Raw genomic sequence first — 18,317 nt, forward strand, 5'->3', positions numbered from 1 at the left:
TGTGCATAACACATAGAAAATCTTTACTCCCTTGGATTTGAGGGAGAAAAGATAGGGCCCAAGCCAGGGAATGAAGTGGAAGAGTTAAGGTTTTGTTTGTGGCAAGGAGGCATTAAAAGTAGTGGTGAGGATACAATTGATAGAAAGATCATTGAAGTTGGATAATGACAAATACAGGGCCAAAGATTAGATTGTCCTGAGTTTGAAAGCATTGCTGTATGTCAGTAGAGGACTGAGGGAAGAGATTTTTCTAGGCGCAGATTCCAATGTCAGTGGAGCTGGAAGACGGTAGGAGATTACGAGTGGGGTGAGTGATAAAAAAAATTGATCACAAATGATTTGTTCAGCGATCGCAGTCTTAGAAAGAGGGGCCACATGACATTGCAAGATCGATGAAGTGAAAAGTTGATAGAAGTCAAAGCAGGACTGCTGTAAAGATCATTCAAACAAAATATTTTGTCAAGTAAACTAGATAAGTACAGTGTGCTCATTTAAAAATACAAATCCTTTGGCATATTAGAAACAGAATTAGAATCCCTCCAGTGTGGAAGCAGGCCATTCAGCCCACTGAGTTTGTACTGATCCTCCAAACAGCATACCACCCACACTCACTCCCCTTTCCCTATCCCTGTAACCCTGCATTTCTCATGGCTCATCCACCTAGCCTGCACATCCCTGGACATTATGGGGCAATTTAGCATGGCCAAACTACTTAACCTGTACATCTTTGGACTTTGGAATGAAACTGGAGCTCCCAGAGGAAACCCATGCAGAAATGGGGAGAATGTGCAAACTCCACACACACAGTTGCCCCAATCTGGAATTGAACCAGAGTGTCTGATGTTGTGAGGCAGCAATGCTAATCATGTGCCACTTAAAAGGTTATTAAAGGATGAGTGATCTGTAAAAGGAAACTATGTTCAGAACTGAATATGCGTCAAAAGTTAGATTACAGCACAACAGATTTATGTTAGATACATTTGTAAAAAAATTCAGTTGCAATACACAAAGGACATGAAATAATTTACATTATTGCAACAAGATGCAAGAAACCCACTTACTCAATTTCATTTAATATCAAACTGAATATAGAAACAAAATAAAATCATAAAAAGAGGATATTAAATAGCAGTATTTCATTAGCAGATTAACCTTCTCAATTAAGGATACACTTGTGCCAGTTCAATATATTTGGCACAATGAATAACTTTGAAAAGTCCTGTTGATTAATATTTCAATATTTCAATTTCACTTACCTATAGTTTTCTGTCGTACTATATTTCTTGCCTTTTCTGTTCCAGGAGAACCAGCAGTGGTAGCACTTCGTTGTCTCATTTGTACATGCCCAGGCTGATCACGACTCCAACCACGGGAAAATGATTTATCAACTGCTGACTTTTGACACCCGTGACTGCCACCTGAATTCCAACAGCAAGCAGTTACATTTAAGTACTATGTTTTAATTCCTGTATGTCAACATGCAGTGCTTAAGTAATTCAATAACTAACTCAATTAACTTTTTTTAATTTTATGTCTAAACTATAGACTTAAAATTTTGTCTCATCCTGCTGCCAATAAAGCAAACAGAACATTGTTGCACTTCAGTAACATTTACGAAAAGTCAGTTAAGTTAATTTGTTTTCCTTTTGGCAACTAGCACGTCATTTGATTCAGAAAACTTGTCAGCACATTATAATAATTGAGCCTACCCTGGTTTAAGGTAAACAAGATAAACTACAGAAATCAAGAGCATTGCAGACAAGGGTGCTGCTTATAGTTTCTATACAACTCCAAGGATCTAAGTAGTTGTATCAGCTAATTTTGCACAGAAACCACTAAATTGCAAACACCAGAACTACCTTTAGATTAGGTGCCATTTCGATCCCTTTTGGGTTTGAAGATTAGGATTAATTTCAACATCGTGCAGATGCGTCTGGCTGATATTTTTGTGTAATACAATTTCAGTGCTCCATTGTCTGAGTGTTCTCCTTCATAAATTGTCTGTGAGATTGTTATTGAGACAAAGTCTTTCTTATGTCCTAGATAACATTCATTCCAAAGCATGGATCAGCAAAGCAGGTCAGCTGGTCACTGATCTCATTATATTTGTAGGATCTTTGTCATATGCAAATTGGCTATAGCATTTTCTGACAAGACAATGATCACTGAACCTCAACAAGTGGTTCATTCATTGAGAAGAATGTTGGATCGTCTGAAGAGATTGGAAGCATTTAAAAAGTGCAAGCCTTTTTACCTTAGCCTAGGTACCAAAAAATGGAGGCCACTGGTCCAAGAAGCCAAAATACCATATGAAAATTTTTCATCTTATGGGATTGGAAGGAAGCATTTTGATGCAGTGTCAGAGAACCCCTATGGGTCATTAAACACAGGATTGGAGAAAACTGTACATTGAAAATCTTTCCAAATTGTAACTCTGATCCAGTAAAGTCTCCTTATTCAGTTCCTTACTAATTTCCTTCTACCCCTTTATGAAGTCCCATACAGGATGCCAAGAGTTGATGTGTAATCTCCAAGTGGATTGCACATCATTTTAGAGAAGCCTCTATTAACAAATGCATATTTGAAGCAGTCAAAGTGCCCTGTCATTCTAGACAGCTTGCTGTAAATGGCTGACCAGCGGGTATGATCTGTCTCTAGATTGCAATGAAATGTTGGAAAGTGTCAACGGCAGTCCTGATGATGGCATTCATGATCACAAAGCATGTAAGCTTGGAATAAACAGATTGCAATGAAATGTTGGAAAGTGTCAACGGCAGTCCTGATGATGGCATTCATGATCACAAAGCATGTAAGCTTGGAATAAACATATTGAAATAAATCTGCAGAGGATGGTATCCCATCTCCAAGCCACTCTTTATTTACACTGTACTTGACACTGGTCAGGCTTCCTCACAGGCAGCTCTTAGAAGTCAACAGTATCTCTGGCACTTCTGTTTATATCTGTCAGCCGGAGCTCCTTGATTGGACCAGATTAACAGCTCCAATCAGGGAACTCATATTCTATGAGGTTCACATTGCTGACTTTGTTACAATTACTACAGATTCGATCACCTCCGTAACCTCATCAGTGTAAATGACCAGTGATGTCCAATTGGGATTGGTCAGCAGAATTACAGAGACTGAAAATTCTCAGCAAGTTCCATCATTCTACAAGTGATATTTTATTTCTCAATTTTATCCTGAGCAACGCAAATCACAAGGTTTAATTCTTTTTTAATGGTTGTAATTGATATTCAGTTGAATGCTTTCCAAAAAAGACTTTTAAAATATCAAATATGTGATTGCAAATATACACTGCGTAAAATACAACTGAAGCCTTTTGCAAAATGAAGCATGGTTATACTATACAAATTATGGCTTTGGTTTTGTACAATAGAGATTAGTATGGAAGTACATGCAACCGGTTGACTTGCTACTTCACAATATGTGTAAAGACTGTATCTATTAAAGTTTCTGTATTTTTGACAATGAACTGAAATGTGAAAATGACTGTTTTAAAAAAGGGAAGGCACATTTTAAAATCAATCAGTACATACTGTAAGTGCTCATTACACTTTTTTTGTTGAAGAGGTGAGAGAAGTGTAGTTGTAAATTAATTGGCACGAGGGATTGTCTACAAAATCAGATTTGACCTGCAACAAGTAGGTGATTGGTCTGTAGAACAACCACCAGTTTGCCAATGGCAACGACTTTCTGCCATCAACAAGCATTAAGTGGCTCTGAGGTAGCTGAACAGCTTGTTGGTGTGAATGAGACAGCCAGAATAATTCAGACCTCCAGAAAGAGAGACGTTGTGAAGAGCATCTCTGCAATTAAACAATACACCTAAAGCCTGAAGAAAAGCAGTTTATTTTTCCTTACGAACTGTTGTAAGCAATTGCTTTTAATCAATAAGTTGGCAACGTTATCGTTCTTGGACTAGTGCAAGTGAGTGAAAGTATCTGGAGAAGAGTGATCAAGAAGCAACAAGTCCTGGCAATCCAAAAGGATCATCTCAGTGAACACTACGGACAGGGATAATTGAATATCTTCTCAGTTTTCCCTCCACCCATAACACCAATGTTTATGTGTTTGTCTGTGTGTGCGCGCGCATAGGGGGCAAGTTTGTAAGGGGATGGCAGTGTTTTAGCCAAAAGAGAATTATTTGTTGATATTTCATTGTTGTTTACCTGTAGCTAGAAATTATTTATTTGCAATAACAGTTAAGTATAGAAACCTGGTCATACTTTCCATTAACCTGGATCTAAAAGACTGATAAATGGAAAATTTGCATACTTTGGTAAAATCTTTAATTTTATGATGACTCTAAGAATAGTAGGGCTTGATTCATAGCATGCTGTCCCAATGACGCTTGACACATATATGCTAAGCAGATTGTCTCAGGAGAAATCAGTAATTAACACCCATTATATACTGACAATGCTAGAATATAGTATTATAACATTGGTCTGCATTGCAGACTGGGTAAGACGGTAGATTTGCTTCCCTAAAGGATTTTAGTGAATTAAAGTCTGCAGTCAAATTGTGATGGAATGCATAGTGTGCACAGTCTAAGTGAGAATACCATAGTCTGGGGAAGGCGCCAGAATCAGGCCCTGGAGAACACAGTGAGAAGTGGGTATTGAGCAAGAGCAACAGTGAGAATGTGACTAAGTGCAGTTGGTCAATCGGACCAATGGACAAGGCAAGAGAAAGAGCTGCAGTGAAAGAGACATTAGAAAAATTAGACAGTTTTTGTGCGAGCGAAATCATGTCTCACAACTTGGTTGAGTATTTTGAGGAAGTAACCAAGAAGATTGACGGGGGTGCAGAGCGGTGGACATTATTTACTTGGACTTTAGTAAAGCCTTTGACAAGGTTCCACTTGGTAGACTAATTAGTAAAGTTAGATCACATGGGATTCAGGGTGAGCTTGCAAATTGGATATAAAATTGGCTTAACGGCAGGAGACAGTGTGATGGAGGAGGGTTGTTTTTTGGACTGGAGGCCTTTGATCAGCAGTGATCCACAAGGGTCGGTGCTGAGCCCACTTTTGTTTGTTATTTATATAAATGATTTTGATGCAAATATAGAAAGCATGGCTAGTAAGTTTGCGGATGACACCAAGATTGGTGGCATAGCAGACAGTGAGAAGATAATCAAAGATTACAAAGAAATCTTGATCAGTTGAGTCAATGGGCTGAACAGCAAACGGAACAAAAACAGAAGTTGCTGGAAAAGCTCAGCAGGTCTGGCAGCATCTGTGAAGAACAAAAAAATCAGAGTTAACATTTTGGGTCTGGTGATCCTTCCTCAGAACTGTGGCAAATGGAGTTTAATTTGGATAAATTTAGGTATTGCATTTTGGTAAAACAAACAGAAGTGAGACTTATATAATTAAAAGCAGGGCTTTTGGCAGCATTGTAGAACAGAGAGACCGAGGGATTCAGGTACATAATGCTTTGAAGTTTGCATCATATATAAATAGAGTGGTTAAAAGGCATTTAACACGCTTGCCTTTATTGCTCAGACGATTGAGTATAGGAGTTGTGGCATAACGTTGTGGTTGTACAGGTTGTTGGTGAGGTCTCCTCTAAAGTACTGTGTCCAGTTTTGCTCTCGCTGTTATAGGAAGGACATTATTACAGGGTTCAGAACAGATTTACCAGGATGTTGTCAGGAATGGAGGGTTTGAGTTATAAGGAGCGGCTGGGCAGGCTGGGACTTTTTTCACTGGTGCGTAGAAAATTGAGAGGTGATCTTATAGAAGTTTATAAAATAATGAGGAGTGCAGATAAAGTGAATGGTAGGTGTCTTTTCCACAAGGTTGGGGGATTTCAAGATTGGGGACATAATTTTAATGTGAGAGGAGAATGATTTAAAAAGGACATAAGGGGCAACTTTCATACACAGAGTGGCTCATGTGTGGAATGAACTTCAAGAGCAAGTTGTAGATGCGGGTACAATTACAATGTTTAAAAGACATTTAGATCAGTACATGAACAAGAAATATTTGGAGGGATATGGGCCAAGTGCAGGTAGGTGGGACGAGTTTAGTTTGGGGTTATGGTCGGCATGGACAGTTAGGCCAAAGGATCAGTTTCCGTGCTGTATGACACAATGACTCCATGTAGAGGTCATGTGGCTGGTTGTATATACACACCAGCAAAGAGTACATTCCTGTTACCAAGTGACCCCAGCTGACAAGAAAACAAGTCTATGTGGTCAGATTTGCTTAAAGTGGTGGTACAGTTAGACAGTGAACAGGAAAGAGAGATCCAGGGGTGAAGCTAAAGTAATTGCTGTTTTAGTTACACAGAATTGGTCGAGAATAACCGGTCACGGACAGAATTGAGAAGGTTGTGGAGAACTGCACCATTTTATTGCAGAATTTGTGGTGGGAGCAGGTGCTCTGATCCAATAAGACTCTCGTTAATTAGGTGAAGGGTAGAAGCTGCAGTTCTCTGAGGAAGATCAGTGCTTTCCAAAGTTGACTGACTCCAATTGCTGTTGTACATGTGGAGTAGAATGCTGCAAACATGAGAGACCCATCTTTGTTCTATCTGCTTTTTAATGTGTAATTTATAATATACAGCCTTATTCATATCTATTTATTGAATATTTATTATGTGCTATTAATTAATTGTTAAAGTAAAATTGTCTACAGCTTTTTTTCTATTGGGGGTCATTTAAGATCGAGTTGAAGAAGAATTTCTTCTATGAGGGCAGTGAATCTGTGGAATTCTTTACTACAGAAGGCTGAAGAAGCTTCATCATTAAGTATATTCAAGGCTGAGATACACACATTATTCGTCAATAACGGAATCAAAGGTCTTGAGGAAAAAGGCAGGAAAACTAGGGGGCATATTTTTAAGGTGAGAGGAGAAAGATTTAAAAAGGACATGAGGGACAACGGTTTTACACATAGTGGTTCATGTGGTAGATTCAGCTACAATTACAATATTTAAAAGTCACCTGGATAAGTTCATGATTAGGAAAGATTTGGAGGGATGTGGACCAAACTCAGGCAGGTGGGGCGAGTTTAGTTTGGGAACATGGTCAGTGTGGGCTAGTTGGACTGAACGGTCTGTTTCCATGCTATATGATTCTATGACTCTGAATGACCTCAACCTTACAAAAAGAAAGTGAAGAAATAAACATGGCACAACATCCAGCATTGATCACAACATCATAGCTAACAAGAAGATTGCCTAACCTATGCGTTGTAGATGATGGATAGGGGAGTCAGGAGGTAAACTGCACACTGTTGGATTCCAAGCCTTGGTCTGCTCTTGTAGCAACAGAATTTTTAATTGCTAGCCCAATTTAGTTTCTGGTCAATGGCAACCCCTAGAATGTTCATAGCGGAAAATTCAGTAGGGGTGACAGTTAAACTCTCTCTTGTTTGAGATAGTCATTGCTCAGAACTTTTGTGGCATAAATGCTACTTGTCACTTGTCTGCCCAAATCTGGATTTGTCCAAATCTTACTGCTTTTGGATATGGACTGCTTCAGTACCTGGAAAGCAGCGAATGGTGCTGAGCAATGTGCATCATAGCAAACATCCCTGCTGCTGACCTAATGATGGAGGAAATGTCATTGATGAAGCTGCTGAAAATGGTTAGGCCTAGGACACTATCCTGACGAACCGGGGCTCTCTTGGCATGGTGGTAGTGTCCCTGCCTCTGAGCCAAAAGGCCTGGGTTCAAGTCCCACCAGCTCCAGAGATGTGTAATAACATCACTGAACAGGTTGATTAGAAAATATATACCCTGAAGGAATCTTACAGTGATGACCTGCAGATTCGATTCCTGAACTCCAACAAGTACAATCATTTTTCTTTGTGTTAAGTATGATTTTAACAGCAGAATGCTTCCCCCAACCCCAACCATTTTCCATTAACTCCAGTTTTGATAGGGCTTCTTGATGTCATACGGTTAAATCTGGCCTTGATGTCAAGGGCAGTCACTCTGACCTCATCTGATTGTTGGATTGATTGGCAAATCAAACATGATTGATAGAGGTGTTGCCATGGAGAATGCACTAATGATGATTGACAATTAACTGTCAGACTTTTCTTAAATTCTGAAACATGCAGGTTGTCACTGGTTGGTTAAGTCACTGTCGTGAGAAATAAGCCAGTGAATGGTTGTGACCTATTTTACCTAGAGCCTGGCTGACAATCCTAAATTGGTTGTCATCATAATTTGTGGTTCATTCAAGATCATTCAGCAAATATTCAATTGTAGAATCAAGATGTTGGACATGGTGTTGTGACTTTTGCAAGCCTGGACTAGTTAGGTACAGTCAGTGCTATGCTTGTTGAGAACAATAAGAGTGGACATTATTTTTAATCTCGACAGCAAATGTTTGGTACATATGACCTACATAACTGGCATCATGCCAGCACTGAAATTCACATACCATATTTCTAATTTTTGAGACAGGCAGAATGTCTTTTTTGCTTGACAGCTACATGCGGTTAGTGGCAAGAGCCACTTAGGTTGCTCCTGTGTTGTATCATTGTGAAACAGTTAGTTTCACCTGTTACTTCAACTGTGGGATAATCTAACCTTCTAGGGTAAGATGACTGCAGACTGGGCAATTCGCAGGACCAAAATGACAAACTTCTCACAATCCATGGTAATGACCTTACCACAACACTCTCACGGTGAACCAGGGACAGGCATTAAACGTCGGCCCAGTCAACAATGCCCACATCCCACAATGAAATTAAAAACCTCGACCACTCCCTGTCCATTTGCCAATCAATCAGCACTCTCCTCTCATACAGTATTAGTGTTGGTTTCTCCTCAAATTGGTCTTCTTGTGAATTGTTATAATGTGTTCAAAATAAAAGACTTTGACAAAACGTGTCTATTTTCAGCAAAATCAAAAAGCCATGGTTGTTGGATAAGGAGGTACATACTTGTAATGTGCAATACTGAAAATAAATTTATAAGTGTGTGAAGACCATCTCCTTCATATGCTCAATGTTCCGACCAATGAGTTAAAGAGTTGGGATATCATGTTGCAGCTGTACAAGACATCGGTGAGGCCAATTTTGGAATACTGCATACAATTATGGTCACCCTTCTATAGAAAGAATGTTGTTAAACTTGAAAGAATGCAGAAAAGATTTACATGGATGTTGCTGATGTTGGATGGTTTGAGCTACATGGAGAGGCTGAATAGGCTGGGGCTTTTTTTCCTGGGGTGTTAAAGGCTGAGGAGTGACCTTACAGAGTTTTATAAAATCATGAGGGGCATCGTTAGAGTGAACAGCCAAGGTCTTTTTCCGAGGGTAGAAGAATTCAAAATAGAGGGTGTAGGTTTAAGTTGAGAAGGCAAAGATTTAAAAAGGACCTGAGGACCTTTTTCACCCAGAGCATGGTGCGTGTATGGAACCAGCTGCCAGAGGAACTGGTGGAAGGGGTTACACTTACATTTAAAAGGAATCCAGATGAGTCAACAAATAGGAAGGGTTTAGAAGAATATGGGCAAATGCTGGGAAGTGGAATTAGGTCAAATTGGGATGTCTGGCAAGACAAGTTGGACCAGTGGGACTATTTCTGTCCTGGATGGCTCTATGACTAGCTTTCTGAATAGACTGTAAAGATGGCTGTTGCCTAAATTTGAAGGTTAAAAGGAAAGCAAACAATTTATCACAGACAAATTCAATGTTAATAACCATAGCTAAAATGACAGGAGGACTAGAAGAGTGTAAAGGCAGTAGGAGTATACTTAAGAGGGAAATCAGGAGGGCAAAAAAGGGACATGAGATAGCTTTGGCAAATAGGGTTAAGGAAAATCCAAAGGGATTCTACAAATACATTAAAGACACAAGGGTAACTACGGAGAGAATAGGGCCCCTTAAACATCAGTAAACATCATCCCTACGTGTGGAACCACAGGAGATGGAGGAGATACTAAACGAATATTTTGCATCAGTGTTTACTGTGGAGGAGGATATGGAAGATAGAGAACGTGGGGAAATAAATAAGGACACCTTGAAAAATATCCATATTACAGAGGTAGTGGTGTTGGATGTCTTAACATGCATAGAGGTGGATAAATCCCTGGGACCTGATCACATGTACCCTAGAATTCTGTGTGAAGCTAGGGAAGTCCTTGCTGGGCCCTTTGCTGAGATATCTGTATCATCGATAGCCACAGGTAAGGTGCCAGAAGACTGGAGGTTGGCTGACATGGTGCCATTATTTAAGAAAGGTGATAAGGAAAAGCCAGGGAACCATAGACCGGTGAGCCTAACAGCAGTGATGGGAAAGTTGTTGGAGGGAATCCTGAGGGACAGGATTTACATGTATTTGGAAAGGCAAAGACTAACTAGGGATCGTCCACGAGGCTTGGTGTGTGGGAAATCGTGTCTCATGAATTTGATTGAGTTTTTTTGAAGAAGTAACGAAGAGGATTGATGAGGGCAGAGCAGTGGGCATGATCTATATGGACATCAGTAAGGCTTTTGACAAGGTTCCTCTTGATAGGGGCGGCATGGTGGCTCAGTAGTTAGCACTGCTGCCTCATAGCACCAAGGCCCAGGTTCAATTCCAGCCTCGGGCAACTGTCTATGTGGAGAGTACACATTCTCTCTGTGTCTGAGTGGGTTCCCTCCAGGTACTCTGGTTTCCTCCCACAGTCCAAAGATTTGCATGTTAGGTGGATTGGCAAAGCTAAATTGCCCATTGTTTCCTGGGATGTGTAGGGTAAGAGGATTTTCCATGGGAAATACAGGCTTACAGGGATCGGTCAGTGAATCTGGGCGGAATGCTCTTCGAAGAATTGTTGTGGACTTATTGGGCTGAATGGCCTCTTTCCATACTAGTAGGGATTCTACAATAGACTGGTTAGCAAGGTTAGATTACATGCAATACAGGGAGAAACTAGCCACTTGGATACTGAACTGGCTCAAAACTAGAAGACAGAGCATAGTGGTGGAGGGTTATGTTTCAGACTGGAAACCAGTGACAAGCGGTGTGCTACAAGGATGGGTGCTGAGTCCACTGCTTTTCTTCATTTATATAAATTATTTCAATGTGAATACAGGAGGTATGGTTAGTAAGTTTGCAAATGACACCAAAATTGGAGGTGTACTGGATAGCAAAAAAAGTTACCTCAGAGATCAGATGGGCTAATGGGCCGAGGACAGGCAGATGGAGTTTAATTTAGATAAGTGCTTCTTGGAAAGGCAAATCAGGGCAGGGCTCATACACTTAATGGTAAGGTCCTGGGGAAGTGTTGCTGAACAAAGATGCCTTGGACTGCAAGTGACAGTGAGAGTAGGAGGCGCTTGGTATGCTTGCCTTTACTGGTCAATGTGTTGAATATAGGAGTTGGGAGGTCATGCTGCAGCTGTACAGGATATTGGTTAGGCCAGTTTTGGAATACTGCATGCAATTCTGGTTGCCCTGTTATAGGAAGAATGTTGTGAAACTTTTAAGGGTTCAGAAAAGATTTGCAAGGATGTTGCCAGGGTTGGAGAGTTTGAGCGATAGGGAGAGGCTGGGGCTATTTTATCTGGAGTGTCGGAGGCTGACAGGGTGACCTTACAGATGTTTATAAAATTATGAGGGGCATTGATAGGGTGAATAGCCAAGGTCTTTTCCCCAGGGTGGGGAGTCCAAAACTAGAAGGCTTAAGGTGAGAGAATTTGAGTGCCAGAATTTGAGAAATGCAATATATAATCATTGAGAAAGTGGAGGAGGGCACAGTGAAACAGGGAGTGGAAAACTAGCATGAGAATTTTTTAATCAAGTCAATGGAGGTCAGCCAACAGAGCGATAATGGTTCAACAGAACTTGTATTACCAAGTTTACAGAGAACAGAACATGGGAAGTTGGCCAGGAGTGCACTGAAATAGTCAAATCTAGGGGTAACAAGGCAGGAATTACAGTTCTGCAGTGAACAAGATGAAGCAGGGGCAGAGTTGACAATAGTACTAAGGTGAGAATAAGCAGGTTTAGTGATAGCATGGATACGCAGTTGCAAGCATATCACTGGAAAAGTATGACATCAGGTTTGTGAATGTTCTGGTTCAATTTCAGACAGTTGCAAGGGAGAGGAATGGAATTGGCAGCTAGGGAAAGGAGTTTGAGAAGGGAATTGAAAAAAGTGGCTCTAGATTTCCCAATATTAAGTTTAAGAAAACTCCTTAAGGCAAGGAAAGGATGGTAAGGTGAAGGAACCTTGGATGACAAGTCATGTGGAACACCTAGTCAAGAGGAAGAAGGAGCCTTACTTAAGGTTGAGGAAGCAAGGATCGGATAGGGCTCTAGGGGTCTACAAGGTAGCCAGGAAGGAACTGAAAAATGGACTTAGGAGAGCTAGAAGGGGGTATGAGAAAGCCTTGGTGGGTACGATCAAGGAAAACCCCAAGGCGTTCTATGCTTACGTGCGGAACAAGAGCCAGAGTGAGGGTACGGCCAATCAGGGATACTGGCGGAAACTTGTGCGCGAAGCCAGAGGAGGTAGGGGAGGTCCTTAATGAATACTTTGCTTCAGTATTCACCAGTGAGAGGGACCTTGACGTTTGTGAGGACAGCATGAAACAAGCAGATATGCTCGAAAAGGTTGATGTTAGGAAGGAGGATGTGCTAGAAATTTTGAAAAACATGAGGATAGATAAGTCCCCGGGCCAGAGGGGATATACCCAAGGTTACAACGGGAAGTGAGGGAAGAGACTACTGCCCCTTTGGCAATGATCTTTGCGTCCTCAATGTCCACTGGAGTAGTACCAGATGATTGGAGGGTGGCAAATGTCATTCCCTTGTTCAAGAAAGGGAAAAGGGATAATCCTGGGAATTACAGACTGGTCAGTCTTACTTCTGTGGTGGGCAAACTATTGGAGAGGATTCTGAGAGATAGTATTTATGATTATTTGGAAAAGCACAGTTTGATTAGAAATAATCAGCATGGCTTTGAGAGTGGCAGGTCATGCCTCACAAGCCTTATTGAATTCTTTGAGGATGTGACAAAACACATTGATGAAGGCAGAGCAGTGGATGTGGTGTATATGGATTTTAGCAAGGCATTTAATAAGGTTCCATATGGTAGGCTCATTCAAAAAGTAAGGAGGCATGGGATTCAGGGAAACTTGGATACAAAACTGGCTGTCCAATAGAAGCCAGAGGGTGGTAGCAGATGGAAAGTATTTGGCCTGGAGCTCAGTGACCAGTGGTGTTCCGCAGGGATCTGTTCTGGGACCTCTGTTCTTTGCGATCTTTATAAATGACTTGGATGAAGGAGTGGAAGGGTGGGTTACTAAGTTTGCCGATGACACAAAGGTTGGTGGAGTTGTGGACGGGGTGGAGGGCTGTTGTAGGTTGCAACGGGACATTGACAGGATGCAGAGCTGGGCAAAGAAGTGGCAGATGGAATTCAACCTGGAAAAGTGTGAAGTGATTCATTTTGGAAGATCGAATTTGAATGCAGAATACAGGTTAATGGCAGGATTCTCGGCAGTGTGGAGGAACAGAGGGATCTTGGGTCCACGTCTGTAGATCCCTCAAAGTTGCTACCCAAGTTGATAGGGCTGTAAAGAAGGCGTATGGTGTGTTGGCCTTCATTGGCAGGGGAATTGAGTTTAAGAGCCGTGAGTTTATTCTGCAGCTCTATAAAACTCTGGTTAGACCACACTTGGAATATTGTGTTCAGTTCTGGTCACCCCTTTAATCGGAAAGAGAGGATGCCAAGGAGATTTACCAGGATGCTGCCTGGACTGGAGGGCAGGTCTTATGAGGAAAGGTTGAGGGAGCTAGGGCTTTTTTCATTGGAGCGAAGAAGGATGAGAGGCGACTTGATAGAGGTGTACAAGATGATGAGAGGCATAGACAGAGTGGATAGTCAGAGACTTTTTCCCAGGGTGGAACTGACTATTACGAGGGGGCATAATTTTAAGATGATTGGAGGAAGGTATAGGGGAGATGTCAGAGGTAGGTTCTTTACACAGAGAGTGGTGGCTGTTTGGAATGCACTGCTGGAAGTGGCAGTGGAGTCAGATACTTTAGAGACTTTTAAGCGACTCTTGGATAGGCACATGGAGGATAGTAAAATGTAGGGTATGCAGGGTAGTTTGATCTTAGTAGGATAATAGGTCGGCACAACATCGTGGGCCGAAGGGCCTGTACTGTGCTGTACTGTTCTATGTTCTATGTTCCTGCTCATCCGGTACTCAACGTCGAGCAGTCTGCCAATTTATCGACAATGGAGGGAGTACAGAGAGGTGGTGTTGAGGTGGAGCTAGTTGTCATTCATGTTCTCGCAGAAAATGACAGTGCTTTTAAATGTTATCACAGATTAGGGTGGCCATTCACCTGGCTTTATGAAGACAGTCCAGTTTTTGAGGTGATCTCTGTCCAGTACTGGTTACCTTTATATTTGGCATTTGTAATTCTATCAAGAGAGCAACATATGGAACGACAAAGCGTGGCCATGTGCACAGTACCTGTTATTTAGAAAATGCAGCATCACATTCATTCTAACAATGTAGACAGAGGTTTGTCCAAAAGGTCATATCCCTTATAATTAAAGACCTTTTAAATCAAGACTGAAAAAGTACATTTATGGTTCCAATTAAGACAATTGTTTCAGGGAATGTTGCATATTTAAGTTGAATATTTTTGTGATTTATTTTAAAAATTAAAAAGATATAAGTCTTTTTAAAACACAAGTTCAAGTTACAGGCTTGCATTTGTAAATCATACAATGATTTTAGTTTGCTTGAACATTACTCTTAAGTAACACCGTTTTTATTAAGTTGTTGCCAGCCATAAACCAATTCCTGAAAGTGCAAAAATAATTTTAAAATTACATTTGGCTGGCGTTATTGTAATTTATTTCACGTGTTTATGTGGAGTTTGGCAGGTGACTATTTAATGTTCATTGTATGAAGTCAGTCGTTGCCCCAGCAAATGAACAGGATGTAAATCAGGTGGAGCCAAGGGGATATTCTTCAGTAATACCAGAGGTAAATAAATGTTTGTTAATCCTATATCTATATAATACCTATACTATACCTAATACTGAACTGTACCTTTTCCTTTGTGTTTTTTCTGTTTTTGTTCACTCAATTTATCTAAAGGAAGATCATGTAAGTCAAGGTTGTACAAATGCCGGGCGAGCACTTTGGTCAAGGTTTCCATCGTCATTGCCCATTCAGTAATTAGCTCTTCCCAGCATGTAAGTGATGACAACACCATCAACAATTCATCCCACAGCTCTCGGGAGACATATACGTCCAAGTTTGCTTTGATCCAGGCTACTATTAGTGTCTATAAACAGCAAGAGACAAAAAATGCTTAGAAAGTGAGCAAATTATGCAGATCCAAACTGTCAAATACTTTTTGTAGCTTTCTTTTAAAGAAAATAAACAGTTATTGCATGCAACTTGCACAATGAGTTGTCTTAAATTCTTAACTGTTGTTCATCTCATTTCCACATTACAATGGACTAAAACATACAAGAAAACACAGATGTACATTAAAATGAATCCCTGTGGCATGCTTCATGTTTATCTAATGTATTTTCTAGAATTATATTCAAGTGGTATTGAATGGGATACCATATAGTACAAGTAGCCAAACACTACAATACCACTGTGAAAAGGATAAGTGGAAACTGAGCAAATTTCTATAACAATGAAAAATAAGACAAGCTACACTAGCATCCTTGGTGGTACTAAGTAAAATTACCAGAGTTACAGGAATCAGTTCATTGATTTGCTTCAAAAAAAAGCAAAAAAGTGTGCAGAAACAGTAAAATATGAAGAAAATGAACAGAAAGAGATTGGTTTACTGCCAATTCTAAAGACAGAATTAAGACAAAATAAGAAAAGAGTAAAAGGAAATAAGCCTGGGAAGAACAATGGAAAAAAAATGCAGGACACAATTTCCCTCCTAATTTGCATAATTAAGTTTCAACAGCTGCTAATCTTCTCACACTTTAGTGATGCATTAGAATTCAAAGCTTCTTCCTCGGAAGAATTTTCATTAATTATATTGAAGCATCTTTTCCCAAGTAGTCTCGGATAATAGTGAACTTGAGGCTATAAAAAGAGATCAGCCATTGTCGTAGTAAATAGTGGAGTAAGCTTGAGTGGTTTAAGTGCCTACTCCTGCTTTTAATTCTTAAGTTCATGTAATCTTTTGTGAAGTGGACAGGAAAGAAGGTTACCTCAGAGTCAATGGGCCAAGGAGTGGCAGATGGAGTTTAATTTAAATAAATATGAGGTGCTGCATTTTGGAAATGTAAATCAGGGCAGGACTTATACACTTAATGGCAAGGCCCTGGGGAGTGTTGCTGAACAAAGAGACCTTAGAGTGCAGGTTCATAGTTCCTCGAAAGTGGACTTCCAGGTAGATAGGATAATGAAGGCAATGTTTGGTATGTTTGCCTTTATTGGTCATACATTGAGTATAGGAGTTGGGAGGTCATGTTGTGGCTGTACAGGACATTGGCTAGGCCACTTTCAGAATATTGCATGCAATTCTGGTCTCCTTTCTATAGCAAAGATGTTATGAAACTTGAAAGGGTTGAGAAAAAATTTACAAGTATTTTGCCAAGTTTGGAGGGTTTGTGCAATAGGGAGAGGCTGAATAGGCTGGGGCTACTTTCCCTGGAGTGTCAGAGGCTGAGGGGTGACGTTATATAGGTTTATAAAATTATGAGGGGCATAGATAGGGTGAATAGCCAACGTTTTTTTCCCCAGGGTGGAGGAGTCCAAAACTAGAGGGCATAGGTTTAAGGTAAGAAGGAAAAGATTTTAAAAGGTACCTAAGGGGCAATTTTTTCATGCAGAGGGTGGTATGGAATGAGTTGCCAGAGGAAGTGGTGGAGGCTGGTACAATTACAACATTTAAAAGGAATCTGGATGGGTACATGAATAGGAAGGGTTTAGAGGGATATGGGACAAATGCTGGCAAATGGTACTAGATTCATTTAGGATATCTGGTCGGCATGGACAAATTGATCTGAAGGGTCTGTTTCCAAACTTGCACAGCTCTATGACTCCATAAGAAAGAAATTCTCTATATTCTTTGAACCTTTCCTAAGAGTATACATGGGAAGCAATTTTCTTTACAATCCTGTTTTTGAAAGGGTAATAAAAGCTAATATCCCATTGTACCTTCTACTTCCTCCGCAAAAATCCCTCAGTACATCTTACATCTTCAAAAAAGTACATGCAACATCTTAATTTTCTCGGACACCAAGGCAATCAAGAGATGTGGGGTCAGAGTAGAAAATAGATGGGGGAGTAGCATTGAGGTAGATGATCAGCTATGATCTTAGTGCATAGCAAATCAGGTTCATAGGACTATCTGACTTATACAGATGCTATTTTGGACATTCTAAAATGTAGACAATACAGCCCAATGAGCCTGCTCCACCATTCAATATGATGTTGGCTGATCTTATGTTACAATTCCACTTTCTGGCTCACTCCCTGTATCTCTCAATTCCTACGAGTCCAAACTCTGTCTGTCTTAGTCGCAAGTATATTCAATGATAATACATTCATTAGTCTCTGGTACAAAATTCCACAATTCTTTGAGTGATGAAATTTCTCCTGATCTCAGTCCTAAATGATTAGCCACTATACTCAAATTACAGATTCTTGTTCTACATTGTTCAGCCAAAGGAAACCTCTACCTTGTCTCGCCCCTTCAGAATCTTGTATGTTTCAATGTAATGATCGCTTACTCTTTCAAACTCAGAAGAACTTCAAAAGGACATTGAGGAGTTGGAGGAGTGAGCAGATATGTGGCAGGTTAACTTCAATGCTACAAAGAAAATGGACAGGCAGTATAAACTAAAGGGTACTATTCTAAAGGGTGAGCAGCAGCAGAGGGATATGGGTTTATAAGAGCATAAATTGTTAAAGGTGACCAGACAGGTAGGATAGTTGTTAATAAAACATACAGTTTTCTACACTTCATTGGTAGGGGCATGGAGTAACAGAGCAGGGAGGCTTTGTTGGACCTGTATATGACGACATCAGTTAAATCTCAGCACTGGGAAGAATGTGAACACATTAAAAGAGTGCAGAAGAGGTTTACATAAATGGTAAGAGATAACAAGGTGTACAGCTGGATGAACACAGCAGGCCAAGCAGCATCAGAGGAGCAGGAAGGCTGACGTTTCGGGCCTAGACACTTCTTCAGAAATGGGGGAGGGGAAGCGGGTTCTGAAATAAATAGGGAGAGAGTGGGAGGCGGATAGAAGATGGATAGAGGAGAAGATAGGTGGATAGGAGAGAGACCGGTCAAAGAGGCGGGAATGGAGCCAGTAAAGGTGAGTGTAGA

At 40.5% G+C, this 18,317-nt stretch overlaps 1 protein-coding gene across 1 annotated transcript in view; it reads right to left on the reverse strand.

Annotated features, from left to right (window-relative positions):
* Window positions 1–1,077: 1,077 nt before the first annotated feature.
* LOC109922148 (ral GTPase-activating protein subunit alpha-1-like) overlaps window positions 1,078–18,317 on the reverse strand; it is a 93,896-nt gene continuing 76,656 nt past the window's right edge. Inside the window, exons 15-17 of the mRNA XM_048600423.1 lie at window positions 15,050–15,287; window positions 1,257–1,418; window positions 1,078–1,082 (exon numbers count right to left, since the gene is read on the reverse strand). Of these exons, the coding sequence (XP_048456380.1) occupies window positions 1,078–1,082; window positions 1,257–1,418; window positions 15,050–15,287 (405 nt within the window). The remainder of the gene's footprint in view (window positions 1,083–1,256; window positions 1,419–15,049; window positions 15,288–18,317) is intronic.

This window comes from Rhincodon typus, chromosome 8 (genome assembly GCF_021869965.1).
Source record: "Rhincodon typus isolate 14 chromosome 8, sRhiTyp1.1, whole genome shotgun sequence".
NCBI classification, from domain to species: Eukaryota; Metazoa; Chordata; class Chondrichthyes; order Orectolobiformes; family Rhincodontidae; genus Rhincodon; species Rhincodon typus.